General features: G+C 49.4%; 8 protein-coding genes across 8 annotated transcripts; 5 read left to right on the plus strand and 3 right to left on the minus strand.

The window, feature by feature from the left end:
* Window positions 1-246: 246 nt before the first annotated feature.
* Window positions 247-3,168, plus strand: Bathy01g02470 (coatomer subunit beta'; the record flags this gene model as incomplete). Its single annotated transcript, XM_007515632.1, has 1 exon — window positions 247-3,168. One exon carries the CDS (start codon window positions 247-249, stop codon window positions 3,166-3,168), a length of 2,922 nt encoding a protein of 973 aa, XP_007515694.1.
* A 340-nt stretch (window positions 3,169-3,508) lies between these two features.
* Window positions 3,509-5,272, plus strand: Bathy01g02480 (predicted protein; the record flags this gene model as incomplete). The annotated part of the gene is made up of 1 exon (XM_007515192.1): window positions 3,509-5,272. One exon carries the CDS (start codon window positions 3,509-3,511, stop codon window positions 5,270-5,272), a length of 1,764 nt encoding a protein of 587 aa, XP_007515254.1.
* Window positions 5,273-5,361: 89 nt separating this feature from the next.
* Bathy01g02490 (predicted protein) lies at window positions 5,362-6,306 on the plus strand (the record flags this gene model as incomplete). Its single annotated transcript, XM_007515287.1, has 1 exon — window positions 5,362-6,306. The coding sequence occupies one exon, from the start codon at window positions 5,362-5,364 to the stop codon at window positions 6,304-6,306; it is 945 nt and encodes a 314-aa protein (XP_007515349.1).
* Window positions 6,307-6,428: 122 nt separating this feature from the next.
* Window positions 6,429-7,685, minus strand: Bathy01g02500 (predicted protein; the record flags this gene model as incomplete). The annotated part of the gene is made up of 1 exon (XM_007515449.1): window positions 6,429-7,685. One exon carries the CDS (start codon window positions 7,683-7,685, stop codon window positions 6,429-6,431), a length of 1,257 nt encoding a protein of 418 aa, XP_007515511.1.
* Window positions 7,686-7,876: 191 nt separating this feature from the next.
* Window positions 7,877-11,155, plus strand: Bathy01g02510 (predicted protein; the record flags this gene model as incomplete). Its single annotated transcript, XM_007515639.1, has 1 exon — window positions 7,877-11,155. One exon carries the CDS (start codon window positions 7,877-7,879, stop codon window positions 11,153-11,155), a length of 3,279 nt encoding a protein of 1,092 aa, XP_007515701.1.
* Window positions 11,156-11,219: 64 nt separating this feature from the next.
* On the minus strand, window positions 11,220-13,161 carry Bathy01g02520 (coiled-coil domain-containing protein 22; the record flags this gene model as incomplete). The annotated part of the gene is made up of 2 exons (XM_007515734.1): window positions 11,220-11,222; window positions 11,257-13,161. The coding sequence occupies 2 exons, from the start codon at window positions 13,159-13,161 to the stop codon at window positions 11,220-11,222; spliced, it is 1,908 nt and encodes a 635-aa protein (XP_007515796.1).
* Window positions 13,162-13,504: 343 nt separating this feature from the next.
* Bathy01g02530 (unknown protein) lies at window positions 13,505-14,590 on the plus strand (the record flags this gene model as incomplete). The annotated part of the gene is made up of 1 exon (XM_007515077.1): window positions 13,505-14,590. One exon carries the CDS (start codon window positions 13,505-13,507, stop codon window positions 14,588-14,590), a length of 1,086 nt encoding a protein of 361 aa, XP_007515139.1.
* Window positions 14,591-14,709: 119 nt separating this feature from the next.
* Bathy01g02540 (predicted protein) lies at window positions 14,710-18,252 on the minus strand (the record flags this gene model as incomplete). The annotated part of the gene is made up of 1 exon (XM_007515766.1): window positions 14,710-18,252. One exon carries the CDS (start codon window positions 18,250-18,252, stop codon window positions 14,710-14,712), a length of 3,543 nt encoding a protein of 1,180 aa, XP_007515828.1.
* Window positions 18,253-18,506: the final 254 nt, after the last annotated feature.

Consider the following 18,506-nt stretch of genomic DNA (forward strand, 5'->3'; position numbering starts at 1 on the left):
CAAAAAGGTTAGGGTTTTGATAGAGTTAGGGTTTACAGAGCGAGGAAAGAAAGGAAAAAAGGTCCTCACAAAAAACGCCACACGACGCAATCGATTGGGGGGTTTTGAATCGGATCTCTTCCTCTCATCGAGTATCGCACACGCGAAGAAAACGCGAGAAGAGCAGCGAAGAAACGAAAGAGCAGTGGTCTCGTATTCTTCTTTCTTTAGTAAACGTCATCGTAAAGCCAACGAAACGTGCGCGAGATGCCGTTACGATTAGACATCAAACGCAAACTGGTCCAACGCTCCGATCGCGTCAAAGGGGTGGATTTACACCCGGTGGAACCGTGGATTCTGGCGAACTTGTACTCCGGGAACGTGTTCATTTGGAACCACGCGACGAATAGTTTAGTGAAGAGCTTCGACGTGACGGAGTTACCGGTACGAACGGCGAAGTGGTGCCTGCGGAAACAATGGATCGTCTGCGGTTCGGACGATATGTTCATTCGAGTGTATAACTATAACACTTCGGAGCTTATTAAAGCGTTCGAGGCGCACGCGGATTACATTCGGTCGGTGTGCGTGCACCCGACGCAACCGTTCGTATTGTCGTGTTCGGACGATATGTTGATTAAGTTGTGGTCGTGGGAGAAAGATTGGGATTGCATGCAGATTTTTGAGGGCCATTCGCACTACGTGATGCAAGCGTGCTTTAACCCGAAAGATACGAACACGTTCGCGTCGGCGAGTTTGGATCGAACCGTCAAGGTGTGGTCGATTGGCCAACCGACGCCGAACTTTACGTTGGAAGGCCACGAGAAAGGGGTGAACTGCGTGGATTACTTTACCGGTGGGGATAGGCCGTATTTGATTTCTGGCGCGGACGATAAGTTGGTGAAGATTTGGGATTACCAAACGAAAACGTGCGTGCAAACGTTGGACGGGCACTCGCACAACGTCAGTGCTGTGGCGTTTCACCCGGAGTTGCCGATCATCATCACCGGTAGCGAAGACGGGACGTTGAGAATTTGGCACCAAACGACGTACAGATTGGAAAACACCTTGAATTACGGCTTAGAGCGCGTGTGGGCGATTGGAGTTATTAAAGGTTCCAACGCCGTCTCGGTCGGTTACGACGAAGGGACGGTCATGTTCAAGATTGGGAGAGAAGACCCGGTGGCGAGCATGGACGCGAGCGGTAAAATAGTGTACGCGAAGCATAACGAAGTGCAAACGGTTAACGTGAAAGCTTTACCGCAAGACTACGAGATCGCGGACGGGGAGAGATTGCCGTTAGCCGCGAAAGACTTTGGTTCGTGCGATTTGTACCCTCAATCCATTGAACACAACCCGAACGGGAGATTTATCACCGCGTGCGGCGACGGCGAGTATATCATTTACACCGCGTTGGCGTGGAGAAACAAAGCGTTTGGTTCAGCGTTAGAGTTTGGATGGTCTGCGGATGCGAGCGAATACGCCATTCGCGAGTCGCCGAGTAAGATTAAAATCTTCAAGAACTTTAAAGAAAAATTGGAGTTTCGCCCGCACTTCGCAGCAGAAGGCTTGCACGGCGGCGCTTTGTTGGGTTTGAGATCGACTGATTTTATTTGCTTTTACGATTGGGAACAAGCGAACGTCATTCAGCGCATCGACGCGACGGTGAGAGATGTGAAATGGTCAGAGTCCGGGGAAATGTGCTGCATCATCTCCGAAAACAGCTTCTATATTTTGAGGTACGACCCGGAAGTCGTCGCCGCGGCGTTTGAAAGCGGCGAGTTTGACGAAGGCGAAGGCGTCGAGGACTCGTTCGAGCTCTTGGCGGAAATTTCGGAAACTGTTTTGACCGGTATTTGGGTTGGCGATTGTTTCGTGTACAACAACTCGGATATGCGCTTGAACTACGTCATCGGCGGTGAAGTCACGACATTGTTCCACATGGATCGACCGATGTATTTGTTGGGGTACTTGGCCGCGCAAAGTCGCTTGTACTTGATCGACAAAGAGTTCCAAATCGTCACGTACACGATGCTTTTGAGCGTCATTGAGTTTAAAACGTTAGTTTTGCGAGGCGAATTAGAAGCCGCGGAGGAGTTGTTGACGTCTATTCCGACGGAACACCACAACTCCGTCGCTCGATTCTTGGAGGCTAGAGGTTTGGTCTCGGACGCTTTGAGAGTGGCGACTGATCCGGACTTTAAGTTTGAACTCGCGGTACAACTCGGCGAGCTTGGTATCGCGAAAGAAATCATCGAATCTTACAACGACGACGTCGGCGAGAGTAAGTGGAAACAGCTCGGCGAGCTCGCGATGTCTACCGGTGAGCTCGATTTAGCCGCCGCGTGCTTGGACCGCTCGGGCGATTTGAGCGGTCAACTCTTGTTGGCTTCCGCCGCGGCAAACCCGAAGCAGTTGATGCAACTCGCCGAAGCTGCCAAAGCCAAAGGCAAGAACAACGTCGCGTTCGTTTGTTTGTTTTCGTTGGGTGATATCGACGCGTGCTTGGACTTGCTCGTGGAAACTGGAAGAGTCCCCGAAGCCGCTTTCATGGCGCGAACGTACGCGCCGTCTAGAGTTTCCGAAATCGTCCAGTTATGGAAATCCGATTTAGGTAAGATTAACAAGAAAGCCGCCGAGGCATTAGCCGACCCCGCGGAGTTTGCAAACTTGTTTCCAAACTTTGACGAAGCTTTAGTGATGGAAGAAGACGCCAAAAAGACCAAAATGTCCAGCAAGAGACCGTCGGCGTCGGCGTACGGAGGGGAGCAAGAGTTAGCGAAACAGATGGAAAAATCGGCGACCGTAGCAGAAGAACAAGAAGAACAAACAAAAAACGAAACGAAAGAAGAAAAGGAAGAACCGGCGCAGAACGCGCCTCCGACGCCCAAGTCGGAGCCGCCGAAATCGCCAAAGAAAGAGGCGAAGAAAGCGACGCCACCGGCCAGTCCAAAAGCGCCGCCTTCTCCTTCGCCGAAAAAGGCGGAAAAGGAAGAAGAAAAACCGACGAAGGAAGTCCCGGCGCCGAAAATCCCCGCCCCGAAATCTCCAAAGAAAGCAGCGCCAGAGCCTCCGGCGAGCCCGAAGGCGGCTTCCGCAGCAACGCCTCCGGATGATTTCGTCGACGCGAACGAGGAAGGCCCCGCCGGGGACGAAGACGCCGACGAGTGGATCGACGAACCGACCGATTAATACTATTTCTTATATTATATATATATAAAAGAGAGAGAATAAGAGAGAGAAAGAGAAAGAGAGAGAGTGGATGTGTGCGTTTGTGAGTGAGTAAGTAGAGTCTTTTTAATGAATGAATTAAACCAAAATCTTTAATTGAAATCAAGTGTCAAGCAGGGCAGCACAAATTTTTTTTTCCTTCTTTTGCTTCTTCAAAGAACCACTCGCTCGGGAAAAGACAAAGAGAGAGAGATTCGTTTTATTATACCATCCCCCGCCCGCTTAAAGAGAGAGAGAGAGATCAACGTCTCTGCAGATTTACGGAGGAGCTTTACGGAGGAGCTTTGATTGACGAGAAATTATGTCTCGCTTCAGCAGGAAAGAGACGGAGATTGCGCCGGAAGAGGCACCGCTGCTCATTAATGCCGCGGATTTGGATTCTCGGGTCGCGTCATCACATTCCGCGTCGTCGTCGACCGCCTCGATGACGACGACGACTTCGAAAAAAGTCGTCGGACTCACAGGTCTGGCGTCGATGATGGTGCTTTTTGCCGTCGCCGGGTTTAAGAGTGGAAACGATGGGTTCGATGTCATTCACAAGGCGGAGTCGTCTGCTTCGAAATCAACTTCGAAACAACAACGAGAAAATGGTCGAATCGCGACGACGACGTCGGGAGGCCGCGCGAACAAACAGTCTTTGGGAGAAATTCCACTGACGGCACAATCGTACGACGCCATCAGAGACATGGTGATGAAAGACGAGGAAAAGTCGAAATCGAAGAAACGAGGATCGACTTCGTCTTCTTCTTCTTCGTCGGCGTACGCTTCGGACCCTTTGCTCACGTTGCTTTCGAAAGACGGCGCGGACGCGAAGAGTTTTCCGAGTTTAGTCCCGCAGTTTGACGAGAACGATTTCGCGTTCGCGGATGGGTCGTGGAAGCACAGGCCGGCGAAAGAACACAACGGGAAGTTTACCATGTGCTTAGCCGGTGGTAAGGATTCGTGGGACGGGACGTACACGGGAAACTTAAACACGTTGTATGAACCCGGTTTGTGCATCGGCGAGGTCAGAGAGGAGTTATCGGCTGATTGCGACGTGAGGTTGTTCAACCAAGGCGCGTTCTTATGGACCGCGGATTATAAAACCGAACACGCGGAAGGCGAAGACCCGCACTTTTTACCGCCCAAAAAGGATCACTCGAAACAAGTAGACTTTTACTACGCGCACGAATCCGCCGATCACTACGGGTACGAGTTGAAAGATCCGAAAAGTTTGAAGAACATGCAATACATCGCTGCGTTCCATCCGACCAAGACTGGATTATGGTACCCGTTCGGACCGTCTATCTCTGCCTTATTAACCGATTACGAGTTATGGAAGTTACCGAAAGAAGCGCGAGTGCCGGCCATCGCCTGGTGGGCCAAAGATTGCGCCGAAGATAGATCGGCCATCTTAAAACACATCGCCACGCGATTTCCAGTCATGTCCATGGGTGGATGTGAACACAACATGGACGCCTTGAACGATCCTGGACGCGACGGGAACCACATGGAACAAGATTTAATTAAATCGCAATTCATGTTTTACTTCGCCTTGGAAAACGGCGTCCAGTGTCCAAACTATATGACCGAAAAGCTCTGGGATAGTTTAACTCGAGGTTCCATCCCAATCTACGTCGGCTGGGATGGCATAGAAGATTACATCCCGTCCAAAGAGTCCGTCATCGACTTGCGCGATTTCAACTCCGTGGACGAACTCGCCGCCAAGTTGGAACAATACACCACGGACGAAAAGTTGTACCAAAAGGCGCACGAATGGCGAACGAAAAACCCCAAAACGTGGCCTGAAGGTTTCCGCAATCTCGTCCGTCACGTCTCATCGGACTTAAAAGCCGGCATGTGCAACACCCTTCGTCAAGGCTTACCCGGGAAAGGACACGCCAAGGACCAAGAATCGGAAACGTGCGACCACAACCCGACGGTGTTAGGCGAGCCCGCGCAACGGATCACAAATAACTATCGACAAGCCGCGATTAAATCGTGGCAAGAATTTTTGAGCAGAGATTGCAACGAAGACGAGTGCGCGTGGTACAAGTTGAGCGCGTTAGCCGCGGCGAACCGATGATTTGATTGATCATTAAATCCATCGAGTATTTTATTATAACAAGTATTTTTTTTAGAGTGTTCAAAAGCAAAAATTATCCACATAAAATTATGCTTTCCACGCACCGCGCAACCTCCGGACTCTCCGCCTCGTGTTCGTCTTATTCTTCTCGGGAATGCTCTCGTCAAAAGAGAACAAAGAGTACCACCATCCAATGCGGGAACAAATCCATCAAGTCCAACGAGAACAAGCGAAGAAAACCGCCTGCACATAAAGGTTTAGACGCGCACATTTTGAAAACAAATTCTTCCCCAAATTCGTCTTCTCCGTCTCCCGTTTATGTCGTTCCGAAACTGTTACAAAACCGCGACGCCTCGGTCGCTTTGTGCTTCACCTACCTGGGCGACGCCGTTTGGGAACTGTTCGCGAGACAACACTTAGTTTTACGTAGGTGCAAGAAATCCGAGAGGGAAAATCCACCGAACAGACAAGGAGGAAGAAGTGGTGGGAACTCGTCGACTTCGGTGAAAACGTTGAGGCCGCAAAGAGCGGCGCAAGACGGGTGGTGCTCGGCGGTCGCGATGCACTCGCATTTGGAGAGACTTCTCTCGTTAGAACAAGGGACGTTCTTGACGGAAGAAGAGATGGCGATTTTAAAGTGGGGGGCGGATTACGGCCACGAATCGAGAGCGAGACACAGCGGGGTGGAACATCGAGACGCTTCGGCGTTGGAGGCGTTGGTGGCGTATTTGTATTTGTTCGACGGCGAGAGATTGATGGAAGTTTTAGGGGCACTGGGTATGACTTTTATGGATGCCGGTGGTTTGCAGGTGTTGAGTGGGAGTGGGAGAGTTGAAGCTGTGGAGAGAGCTTTGGAGAGGTTTGAAGGCGGTGGAGGCCGCGAAGAGGAAAACGAAGAAGAAGTTAAAGAAGAAGAAGACTCGGAGAAAACAATGAGCGCTTTACAATTAGAAAACGAAACTTTAAAGAAAGAAATCGAAGAGTTGAAGCAGAAGGCACTGATAGCTCAGAGAGCCGTTCGATTAAAACGCTAGTAATTTTAAGAGAGAGATAAGAAGAGAACGCCTGCGTGTAATAGTATTGATTTTTATAGGCCTATTTGTATTATGATCGCAACGACAAGATTGTACCAGTACCGTGGTTATACAGTATAAATTTACTCTTTCGGTGGTTGCTCGTCAGCTAAATTCATGATGTTGATTTTCTCAATCGTGCCACCTAAGGCGTCGCCACCATCTCCGCTATCTTCTTTAAATGGACTCTTCTTCGCGTCGCCGGCTTTGGGACTGGTCGCCGCCGCGTACGTACTGATCGCTTGCGCGTTGATCCATTCGTTTTGCTTCTTCACCGTTTCCGGCATGTACCCATCCCCCATCTGATTCGTGACTGTTCCGTCCGTAAAGCCATTGTGCCTCCCTGGCACCACATCTTCGCTCGGCACCAAAAAGTCCGGAATATCCTCATCCTTCAACAATTTCTGCAACGCTTCGTACTGCAACTTTGGATCCGAAAACACCTTCACCTTGTGTTGCGTGTGCACCGCCAAAAACGGTTTCACCGCCGCGTACAAATAATCAAACGCCGTCGGCGCGTTCAAAACGTAAATCGCTTTACTCAACTCCGGATAGTTATGCGACGCGGTTGAATTCACAATCTTAAACACGTACAAACACTTCATCGCGCTCAAACCGACGTCTTTCAAATCCAACAACACCACTTGTTTATCCACCATCTGCGATTTCGTATCTTGATTCACGGCGCAGAAATCCTCCTTAATCTCCTCCTTCGTCTTCCCTTCCACTAATTTCTTCGCATTTTCCGTCGCCTCCGGGATAATCGACCGCATCAAATGCTCCCCTCTTATGATCGTCGAATACACGTGAACCTCGTCCGAAACCTCCAACGCTAAACTCGAATCTCCTTTGCCAATCCTCAACAAATACACCGGATACCCTTGTTTCGTGTAACAGTGAAACGGCGTGTTGGGTAATATTTTCCTCGACAACTCTAACAAATCCCACCGAGGCGCTGCTTTTAATATGTTCTCCACGCCTACCGCGTCGCCGATGCGCACCGAATTTCTAAACTCGATCGCTTTTCGCATCATCAACTCCGCCGCTTCCACGTTGTACCGTCTTGCGACGAGAAATCTTCGGCACGTCGCTTCCACGTCCCCTAAGGGGCACATCTTCGAAGGAACTTCCGTGTTTGTCTTTTTCAAGTTTTCTAAAACCTCTCTCACTCGTTCGTGCCAATCTTGAGGGTGCGGAAACTCGTGGAACAGTTTCGTCGGATCGACTCGTTCCGTGCTTTCGCCCCCCTCGGTCGTGTTCGCATCGTTGGGATTCGTCGTGGAAGAACCCATCGCCCAGGACGCCGCCGAGGACGCCGCGGAGGATAAAGAGCTGAACATGACGTATCTCTCTTAAATCTCTCTTTTTCCCTCTTCTCTTCGTCAGTTAAAGTGTCTCTCTCTTATCTCCCTCTTCCTCTTCTTCTTCTCGTGCGTCTCTCTCTCTCTCCGTTTGACTGCTTTTCTTAGGATAAAAAATGTTCCAAAAGTGGATAGAAAAGTACAGTTTAGGGTTTATATACAAACCCTAAATGGACCAAAAACGCAAAAATTCCTTCTTCGTTGTTTTCGTTGTTCGTTCGTTTCATGCACATCGACACTTCATCTCTCTCTCGTATACTATGCCACCGAAGAAGAAGACCAAGAAAGCGACCGCGACCACTCGGTCCACCGAGGAGGACGACGACGGTGGTGGTGGTGCAGGTGATGTTGCTGCTACTGCTGCTGTGAAGAAAAAGAAGAGAGCAAAGTCACCGTCGCCTTTCGTGAAAGAAGATGAATCCGAAGGAGAAAACAACAACAACGCGAACGCTTTGAATACTAAAAGGAAATCGACCGCGCGAAGAGGGAAATCGCAAACGCCGAACGATGAGGACGACGACGGCGGAAAAGAAGAAGCGGAGGAGAAGAAAGTTTCGACGACGATTCAGACGAGTCAAATGGGGAAGCGAACAGAAAGGAGACAAAGAAAGGAAGCGAAGAGAAATTTAGTCCTCGAGTCTGGGAACAAAGTCGCTTTGACGCCTCTATTGGGAGGCATTCGGGAGGACGACGGCGCGCGAGGCGGCACGACGACGACGACTGAACCGCTGTGCTATTTATTGCAAATAGACCAGGCGAACATACTTTTAGATTGCGGATGGGACGACAGGTTCGATCAAACCGAGTACGTGAAAGAGTTGGAGAAAATCGCGCCTACGTTGGATTGCGTGTTGATCTCGCACTGCACGCAACGACACGTCGGCGCGGTACCTTTGCTCTTCTCCGAGCGAGTGAAATGTAACCCAAACTGTAAAATTTACGCGTCGATACCGACGCACAAGTTGGGGCAAATGTTGTGTTACGACATTGCGCTCGGGTATTCCGAGTTTCGAGGGGAGTTTGGAGAAGATGTGGGATACAGTCTAGATGACGTGGATTTGGCGTTTAGTAAGTTTGTTCCGGTGAAGTATCAGCAACATTCGAGGGTGAGCGTGAGGAGAGAAAGCGCAGGGGGTGGTGGTGGTGGTGAGAGCGACGCGGGTACTAATAGCAAAAATAGTGGTGGTGCTACCAATAGCGATATTGTCGTCGAAGCTATCAACGCCGGTCACACGTTAGGCGGTTCATGTTGGCGCATATCAAAAGACGCCGAGGATATCGTCTACGCGGTTGATTACAACATGCGGAAAGAACGACATTTAGCCGGGACGAGTTTAGCAGAGACTGTGCATCGACCGTCGGTTTTAATTACAGATTGTCGGAACGTGGATCGAAAAGCGCCCGAGTCGAGGTTGCAAGTGAGAGATTTGCCGTTAGTCGATTGCGTCTTAAAACACGCGCGCATGGAAGGGAACGTGGTTATTTGTTGCGACGCCGTTGGAAGGACGTTAGAGTTGGCTTTATTATTAGAAGAGACGTGGAAGAATCAAAATTTAGGAAGCTATCAGTTAGTGTTGTTCAATAACGTCGCCGCAAACGCGTTGGAGTTCGCGCGGTCCCATTTAGAATGGATGAACGAAGACGTTGGTTTGAAATTCGATAGCACGCGACAGAACGTGTTCGACGTGAAAAGATTGTTTCCGTGTCACTCGTACGAAGATTTTACGAGATTACCTCCGGGACCGAAAGTTGTCCTTGCATCGTTGGCGTCTTTAGAAGGTGGGTTTGCGAGGAAGTTGTTCGTTGAATGGGCCTCGGACGCGAAGAATTGTTTCATTTGGCCGGACGAAATTGGTCGCCAAGTTGGATTAGCGAGAGAGATTGTCGAAAAGTGCAGTAAGGGAGGAGCAAAGACGACTTCTTCAAAGACGAAAAAGAAAGACGTGATCATGAAAGTTGAATTAGCGAGGCGAGAATTGCTGTCTGGGAAAGAGTTGGAAGCGTGGGAGCACGAACAAGAAGAGAAACGTCTCGAAGCGGAAAAGAGGAGAGAAGAAGAAGCGAAGCGACTGGCCGAAGAAGAAGAGAAGAAACGTATGTTGGAGGAAGAGATGGATGTGGACGCTGCGACGCTCTCGCAACCAGTTGAAGACGAAAATATTTACGGTGAAAAGAAAGCGGGTGTCGCAGAGGAAGAAGAAAAAGTTGAGCGTTTGGTACCGCCACCTCAAGTAAACGAGGAAACTGGTATTGCGCTGCGAGACAAGCAAATGTCGTTTGAGCGACGCGAGTGCATCGTCGATGGATTTATTCCCGAAAGTTTCGAGCATCTCGTCTTTCCGGACGAAACGAAATTATCTTCTTCATCATCCGATCCCTCGGGTATGAGTGCAAAAACTGAGTACGGGGAAGCCATCGATGCGGACGCGTTCTTTAGAGTCGCGAACGAATTAAGACCGGAAATGACGAGAGATCAATCGTTTGAAAGTACCGGCGACGTCGATAAACTCGCGGGCGTAGATGGCATCATGGACGCGACGATGGGAATAGCAGCGAAATTGACTAACAAACAACCGGATATGGATATAGATGCGAATGCGGGTAAAGAAGAGAAAGCTCTCGAACGACCGGTGGGAATACCAACGAAAGTCGTCAAGGAAACGAAAGAAATCGTCGTGAAAGCGGCAATTGAATCAAACTTTGATTACGACGGATTAGCCGATGGTCGATCAGTGAAAGCAATCATCCCGCGTCTAGAACCGCGACGAGTAATTCTCGTGAGTGGTACTGTGAAAGATGCCGAGAAGCTTGCTTCGCACTTATACAACGATTCCGAACACTTCCCGAAGAGCTCGAAGATTGATTATCCGAAGAACAACGAGACGTTAGATGCATCCTCGGTACATCCGACGTACAAGGTTCGACTTTCTGAAGCGGTTTTATCCTCCGCGCGTTTGCGACAGGTGAGTGGCTATGCCGTCGGTTGGATCGATGGCGTCATTGGGCCAATCCCTGAAGATGGCTCGGCGCCGGAGTTGCTCCCGGTCCCAGTGAATGCTTTGAAATTAACCGTATCAAAAACAGTTAAAGACGAATCTTTACTCGCTGGAAAAGTCACCGGTCCTTCTTTAATAAAGAAAGAACCAACCGCCGCCGCTCTCGTGGTAGAAGACAACGAAGAAAATGAAGGTACAGAAATCAACATCGTGACTAAACATCACCGACGCTCGGCGTTCGTGGGTGACGTTCGTTTGTCCGAGTTTAGAAGGTATTTGCAGAGAATGGGCGTACCCGCCGAGTTTGGCGAAGGCGGTGCTTTAGTTTGCGCGAATGGACAAGTCGTCGTTCGTCGAAGAGCCGAAGACGATGAGTTGATTGTTGAAGGATCAATCTCGGATGCGTACTTCAACGTCAGAGACATGCTCTATGCGCAATACTCAATTATTTAAGATACATCTTTGCGTGCGTTTGACAACTTTCTTTACTTTACATTCACTCTCTCTTCCAACTTTTTCACTGATTTCCTCAACATCGCCACATCTTTCGCCACCTGTTTTGAATCCGTGTTCAATTCTTTTAGCGAGTCCATTTGTTCCTCCAATTCACCTCGCGCTCGCGCGGATTCCGAGGCCTCGGCGACGTCTCGAGAGATTTTCGCAAACGTCTTGTGCATGTCGTGCAAATATCTATACGCCATTTTCATCGTCTCGTCCGTTTTTGCGGATTTAAAGATGGCGTCCTCAACGACTGCGTATATCCTGCGTAAACTTTCCGCACTTTCGGCCACCTGTAATTCCGCCGCTTTCGCGTCGCGAACAATCTTGGCAATTTCTACGTCTTGTTTCTTTATGTTCTTCACGATGGTGGTGACTTTTTGAACTAAACTCGGACGATTGACGCCTCTTGGCGCTCGCTCTAACGCTTGCGATAACCGATCGCGCTCTTCCGCCTTTCGTCGAGCTAATTGAACTTGCTCTTTTGCCTCTTCTTTCCATCTTTGAATCTCTTCAAGTTGCTCTTTAGCTCGCATTCGTTCCGCTTCCGCTTTCGCGTTTCTCTTCTCGATTTCGTGTTCCAAAGGAAGGCGAGCGTCGTCCCACTCTTTTTGTAATTCTTGACGTCTGTTTTCGTCCTCTCGAACGAGCTTTTCCATTTCCTCTTTCGCTTTTTCCGGCGATCCCTTTGATGCGTTTGGACCGACGACCATATCCGTCGCCATTTTTCGAATTAAATATTCCTCCTCTAAATCTGGGAACTTCGCGCATTCTTCCTTCTCCAATCGAGCGTATTCGAGCATTTCCTCCAACGCTTTTTCGCATCTCGACACGTACGCTTCCATCGTCTGTCGAGTCGTTTCAACGTCGTTTTGTAAATCTTCTAAATCCTTTTCCCGCGCTTGAGCTCTTTGTTCGAGGGTTTCGTTTGCAGAATCTTCTCGGTTCTTTTTCGCTTCCGCAGCGGATTTGATTCTATCGCCTAAACGTTGCATTTCTTCTTCGCCCCCATCCTTTCCTGCAATCCTGCTATTTTTACTACTATTTGACGCAAGTTTATCGCCACCGGCAACTCGCAAAGCGGCGGCAACCAACCCTCCGACGCCATTCGATGCCAACACGTTAACAGCGATCCCGTCGTCGTTCTCCGGTCCCTCAGGCCACAACCCGTTTTCTTTCGTCCACGCCACTTCTTTGTTCTTCGTCAAAGCGAACCCTTCTCTGTCTCGCATTCGCTGTCTGTTCGCCACAACTCTCGCCTGTGCGTTGACAATCTCTCGCATCCTTCTCTTTCTCTCGCTCCTCCTCAAACTACTTTCAAAGGGACTCGCCGCTTCCCCGAAAGACGAGGACGTTTTCACGCCGTTCGCCACTCGCACCGCTCTCTCCAACGCAGAGACCACCGAACCATCCTCACCACGACCAAAAAAAGTCGACGACGTCGCGTTACTCTTCCTTCGCTCGTCCTCTGGTATCATCTCGCACAGCAACGCCACGATTTCTCTCGCGTATTCCTCCGACGGGTACAAGAAATGACTGAAGCCAACTCTCCTTTTGCCGCCACCATCACCATCGCCACCACCATCACCATCACCACCACTACGAGTGCTGCTCCCACTATTCGCATTCTTATTAAAAACCACCCCGTTTAAAGCTCTGGCGTAACTCGTCGCCACTCGAAACCTCCCGCTCGGATCCGACGCGCGTCCTAACGCGTTCGGTAATCGTTTCGCCAGTTTCTCGTGGCCAAATTGGAGGAAGCATTCCCGACACAAACTGACGAGAGAAGTCGAAGTAGAAGAAGGCCCATCGTCGTCTAAATCGTCGTTCTTCGCACCTTGTTGTTGTTGTTGTTGTTGTATCAAGTCCGCGAAGGAAGTCACGCGGTCGTCGAAACGCACTCCAGCGCGACGCAAAGAGAGGAGCGAGAGCGAATTCTCCCCTCCGAGAGCGTCGTCCATTTCCAGTCCAACTTCTGTGCTCGGTCACCCTCAAAGCTCTCGTTTTGTGCGAGGAAAGGAAACAGCGTATTAAAAGAGTGAAAGAGTCAAAGACTCTCTCTCACGCTCGTTCGTTTCCTCTTATTCTGGTGCCACAAACAACAACAAGAACAACAACACAGTGCCGGGTAAGTGTGCACTCGATTTAAGAAGTTTTCCAATTAATTTCCCCTCAAAAGCAGCACTTTTTGGTCCGCGGGGAGCTCTTTACAACAGCAACCCGACGACGGGTTTTGCTCTCCGACTTGTCCGTGGGAGGGGAAGGGCGACCGACTCATCGCGGAAGAAGAAGACACGCGCGAGAATGAAAACACCAGACGGAGAGGAACCGTTGTTAACATCGTCTTCTGCCGAGTACGGAGCGGCTTCGAGAGATGAAGTGCGCGAGAATAAAAACACCCCCAAACTGCTTCAAAGCTCGAAAGAAGCGAACTCGACGACGACGACGGGAATGTTATTCTTCCAATCGTTCGACGACCAACACCCGGCGATTTTCTGGGACAACTTTTCCACCGCCATGTGGCTCATCACGGATATTTTGTGGACGGAAAATAACTCGTTGGCGGTATGCATAGCCCCATTCGTGGTGGTTGGATACGCCAAAGCGTTCTTTTCGTTTCAAGGCGAATGGGAGAGATACGCGATTGACTTGGCGAGGACGATGGCGTTGTGTTTTTGGATTTTAGCGAACACGGTGTGGTTGTTTCAGGAACTCACGGAGGAGAAGAGAAGGACTAGGGTAGACGCGACGTTTATGATGCCGTATAATGCCGGGGTCATTTTGACTTTATTGGCGATGACGGTGGTGATTGAACCCGGGATATTTCTTTATTATCGCTCGCGAGGGATTAATTGCTTCGAAATGAATACGGTTTTAAAGCCTATAGGGAACATGGGGATTACATTTTGGGCGGCGAAGGACTTTGCGTGGTACTTGGCGGATGAGGAGATGTTGAGAGAAGAGTATAGATGGATTCCAAAAGTTGCATGGGTGATAGCGGACGGGACGATCATGTTTCAGTTGTTCCCGCTTTTCTTTAAAGCGTTGCAAGGGTGGGGGATATTTTCGTGTTTTAGCAACTACGCTTCGTACAAGCAAAAACAGAAGACGTTTATGAGACGATTTGCGCACGTCATCGATGAGCTAGCCATGACGTCCTGGGCTGTATCCATGACGTTGTGGTCTTTTGGAGAGATTTTTATGCCGGAGGATACGTTCGCGCAAAAATTAGCCAAACAGCCTACTTATCCGAATTTAAGGTGGTGGTGTGGACACGTCTTGATTTTCGGTGGATTTCCGTTTTTCGTGAAAACGGCGATGGAGGTATTCATGGAGATGAGCTGCACGGCGAAAAGCCACCGCCGCCGAACGGTTGCCTTGGATACATAAAAACATAATATCCCGACGGTTTTAGATTTAGAATAGTATTTTTGTTTTGCAAGTTGCTTCAAGTATTTAGTATTGTCTTGATTTAAAATGCTGTGCAGATCACTAAAATGCGCTAGTTGCTAATGTTGTTTTGTCGCCGCGATCAATTTCGCTTCGTATAAGTCCGTTTCCGCGACCACGCCTTTCTTTTTCAACATATCAATCCAATTCGCCCTTTCGCTCGGAGAAAAGCCTTCGTTCCACGCGATCCCATCAAGCCAGAACTTTTTGTCGTATGGAATCGAACGAATACCTCGCAGAAATACGCTTCTCGCGTACTCTGTGTTGTGAACCTCAGAATTAAAATACGTCTGCCACAGTAGCGGGCACCGCTCGACGGATTCGTGCGAGCGGATGGCTCTTTCAAAAATTTTCCGCCTCGCCTTGTCGTCGTCGCCGCACGCCTTGACTTGCGCGAGCCAAATTTGCGTCAAGAAAGGAGGCGTCGGAAGCAATGTCGTTATTACGAGCGCGCTTCTGCTACTATCACTGGTACCATCCTGCGTCGCGTCGTCGTTTCTAGATTCTTCGCGCGCACGGGAGAAACACAGTTCTCGAGCGAGTCCAAGCGCGAGTTTCAGCTTCAACTTTGACTCGAACGTCTCCGCTTTGAACATAGAACTCACTGCCAATTGCGATGACGGCACGTCATGAAACAGAGCGTTTACGATTTCTTTATATCCATCCGTCACTGTTATTGCAAGTTCTCCGGATTCCGACAAATACGGGATAACGTCGCGTAACAAATCCGAACACGTCTTCTCCAAGGCAAAATTAGAAAGGTTGCGTAAATCTCGAAAAATGTCAATCCTTGTTTGCTCCGCCGAAGATGACGCACAAAAAAGGCGCAGAAGAATCGCACACACGCGCATATCGGATTTGAATTCCAGCACTTCGCGATGATATGTCTTGAGACTATCCTCGAGTTGCGTGGAACTACTTTCTTCCATGAGAACTTTAATAGCCTCTTGCGCGAGCGAGCGCAAGTTCTCTGCGCTCGCATTTGCGGGAACACTTTCATCAAAACTACCGCCTTTGGAAGACATGACATGCGCACGCGCTAAAGCGAGTATGTATCGCGCAATGTTTGTATTTTTGGGTGAATCGTATCGCAAAAGGTAAAGCGCGCTTTCTTTTACGAGTCGACATAAGCCGCGAACAGTTTCACGAGTATCTCCATCCTGAATGCGCGAAGCGTTTTGAATCGTCGTCTCGACGATTTTCTGAGCCGGGTCGACGAATTTCTTCTTCTTCTTCTTCGTATCTCCTTGTTTTATCTTCGTACATCGAGTCAAATATGCACATTCAGTGTAAAGGTGTAAATTATTGCGGTACTCTGGTCCGCTCAGCAATGATTTTACCCACGCGAGCGCAACCTCTGGTCCGTTCAATTCTCGTTCGAGTTTCACCGCGGCGTACGCGAAAGGTGCCATACAGGCTAATGACGAAGACGTGGCCAAAACGCGCACACTTCGGAGTACCTCTTCTCGTGGAACGAATGGAAATAGGCCATCTTCTCGTCTTTGATCGTCTTCAGAAGCGTTTTCGTTTCGAAAGAGACGAGCGATTGCGGCGTCTGGATTACCAATCAACGCGCCAAAGAGAGAGTGCAATCCGAAGAGAGCGAAACACTGCTCGATAAACTGCGTGTTTATGTCGGCAAGATTGCTATCGCAAAACATATTACACAAGCCCGCAGTAATCGATCCGAAATCTTCCTCATCATCGTTGTCGTCGTTATTAACGTCTTTTCGATAGCTTCGCATTTTTGCACTTTCCGCTCGAGACCATTCGCGAAGCGTGTTTTCGTCCACGGCTGCGTTCACGGCAGAATCAAACTCGGCTGCAAACTCAGCCGCTAAAGCGTCCTCGTCGATATCATCGTCGGAGGAGTCGTCGCCATCAGATTCTTTATTTCCAAGATCTACTTCTACTTCTTTTTTTACGCTCGGTTCTCGCGCTTTCACTTTCGAAGATTCTGGTGGCGAGGATTTTCCTTCTTCCTCTTCTTCTTCTTCTTCCTGAACACGTGTTTTCTCCCAAGAATCGTCGTTCGCGGTGGACCCATTTTTTTCATCCATCCACCAACTCTTAATCTCCCCGTCGTCGTTAACGCTATCCAATAAACGAGGTTTCTTGCTTTTCCAAAACTTCTCAAACTCGCGAAGAAGTCTCGAGTTATCTCCAATGTGCTTTTGCGGCATTCCAAACCCGCGAAATTCAAGATGCGCTTGAACTCTTCGGAACGCTTTCCTCGCCCTTCCCGATTTCGCTTCAAATTGTACGAGTTCCAAGAACATGTTCCCGATATCCCTGCTCAAAATTTGGCGACGGCAACTGCTCGATGTATTTCGCTGAGAGCTCAGTTTCCGGAATTCTTTTGTCAACGTTCGTAACGCGTCTTCGTACGCTTGCACGACATCTTCGCAATTGAACTCTGCGAACGACGTCGCGTGTTTCACAAACTCGACGTAGTCGTACCACAAAACGACCGACGTCGGTAACTTTCTCAGCGTTAAAACCCACCTCTCTTTCGTTTGGTCTTTCGATTCGCACTCTTGCGAACACTTCAACAGGCACGCGTGCAATCTCGCGTCGTTCGGATTCCACTCTAAAGCCCGCTCGCAAATGGCAATCGTTTTCTCCTTGATGCGTTCGCGTTCGGAACGTTTTTTACTCCTCGCCAAAAAGTTATCCTGGTGATTGATAAACGCAATCCATCTCTTCACGTTTCGCGGTTCTCTTCGGGTCAACGCGTTGTGTATTTTGGTCAACTCGCGAAGCTGTTCACTTTCGTTGGTGGTGCTTTTGAGAAGAACGTCTACGGACTCTAGCAAAGCTTTATCGTTGAGCTTATAGATGTCCTCGATCGTGCCTTTCGTTGCGCCAAACACCGTCTGCGTGAGCTTTTGTATCATCCTCCTTTTATCCTCATCATCGGTATTTCTATTCCCGTGCGAGATGTTGTAGTTAGTATTGACGTCGACGTAGTCATCGCGAAGCAATGGGATGAATATTTCCTCTTCTCCTCCCCCTCCTTCTTCTCCGTCTTTGCCGTTTTCCTTCTCCAACTTTTCCAGCGTCGTCGTCGTCGTCGTCGTCGTCGCTTTTGGTCCAAGCGCTTCACCTCCATTCCAATCCTCTTCCCGCTTAAACTTCACCTTTTCATTCGCCGCTGGCTTTCCAAACGCCAAATTCCCGCTATCCGGTCGCGTATCGGAGAAGAACGTCATCGCTCCTCCTTCAACGCCAAATGTTTTCCGGTCGTCCTCGCCAAAATTCCTCACGTACGATCGATCGTCGAACGCTCTCTCGTCTTTCGCCATATCTCGACCGTACTTCTCCTCCATCTCGGCTATTTTCTCCGCATCCGATTTGAGTTTCTTTCTCTTTTCTTTCTTCTTCTTTGACTTCTTCTTCTCTCTTTTCCTCTTTTTCTTCAACTGTTCTTCTTCTCCTTTTGACTCCTCCTCGAACTCACGGTCCTCGTCCGAAGAAGAAGACGAATCCTCCTCCGTCCCGGAAACAACCACGCGCGGTGATTCTGAATCGTCGTCCAAACGTTCTTTGTCTTCTTCTTCTTCCTTCTTCTTCTTCTTCTTGAACGAGGAAAACTTCTTCATCTCACTCGGTAACGTATGAACGAAATCGACGGCGAGTTATGCTTTCCTTTTAGACGACGAGCATTTGAACGAGCGCTGTGCAAAACGCCGCAGCGATGAAGCATAGACTCCCTCGCCACGCGTGCGCGCACAGCTTTTCAGAAGAAGACGTCGTCGCTCTTTTCGTCTCGCTCGTCTTCTCGCGCTTTCTCTCTCTCTCTCTCCTCTCTCTTTTTCTCCCGGTGTGTATTTAGGGTGTTGTAATGTAACCCTAA

Source organism: Bathycoccus prasinos (genome assembly GCF_002220235.1).
Source record: "Bathycoccus prasinos genomic : Chromosome_1".
In the NCBI taxonomy this organism is placed as follows: domain Eukaryota; kingdom Viridiplantae; phylum Chlorophyta; class Mamiellophyceae; order Mamiellales; family Bathycoccaceae; genus Bathycoccus; species Bathycoccus prasinos.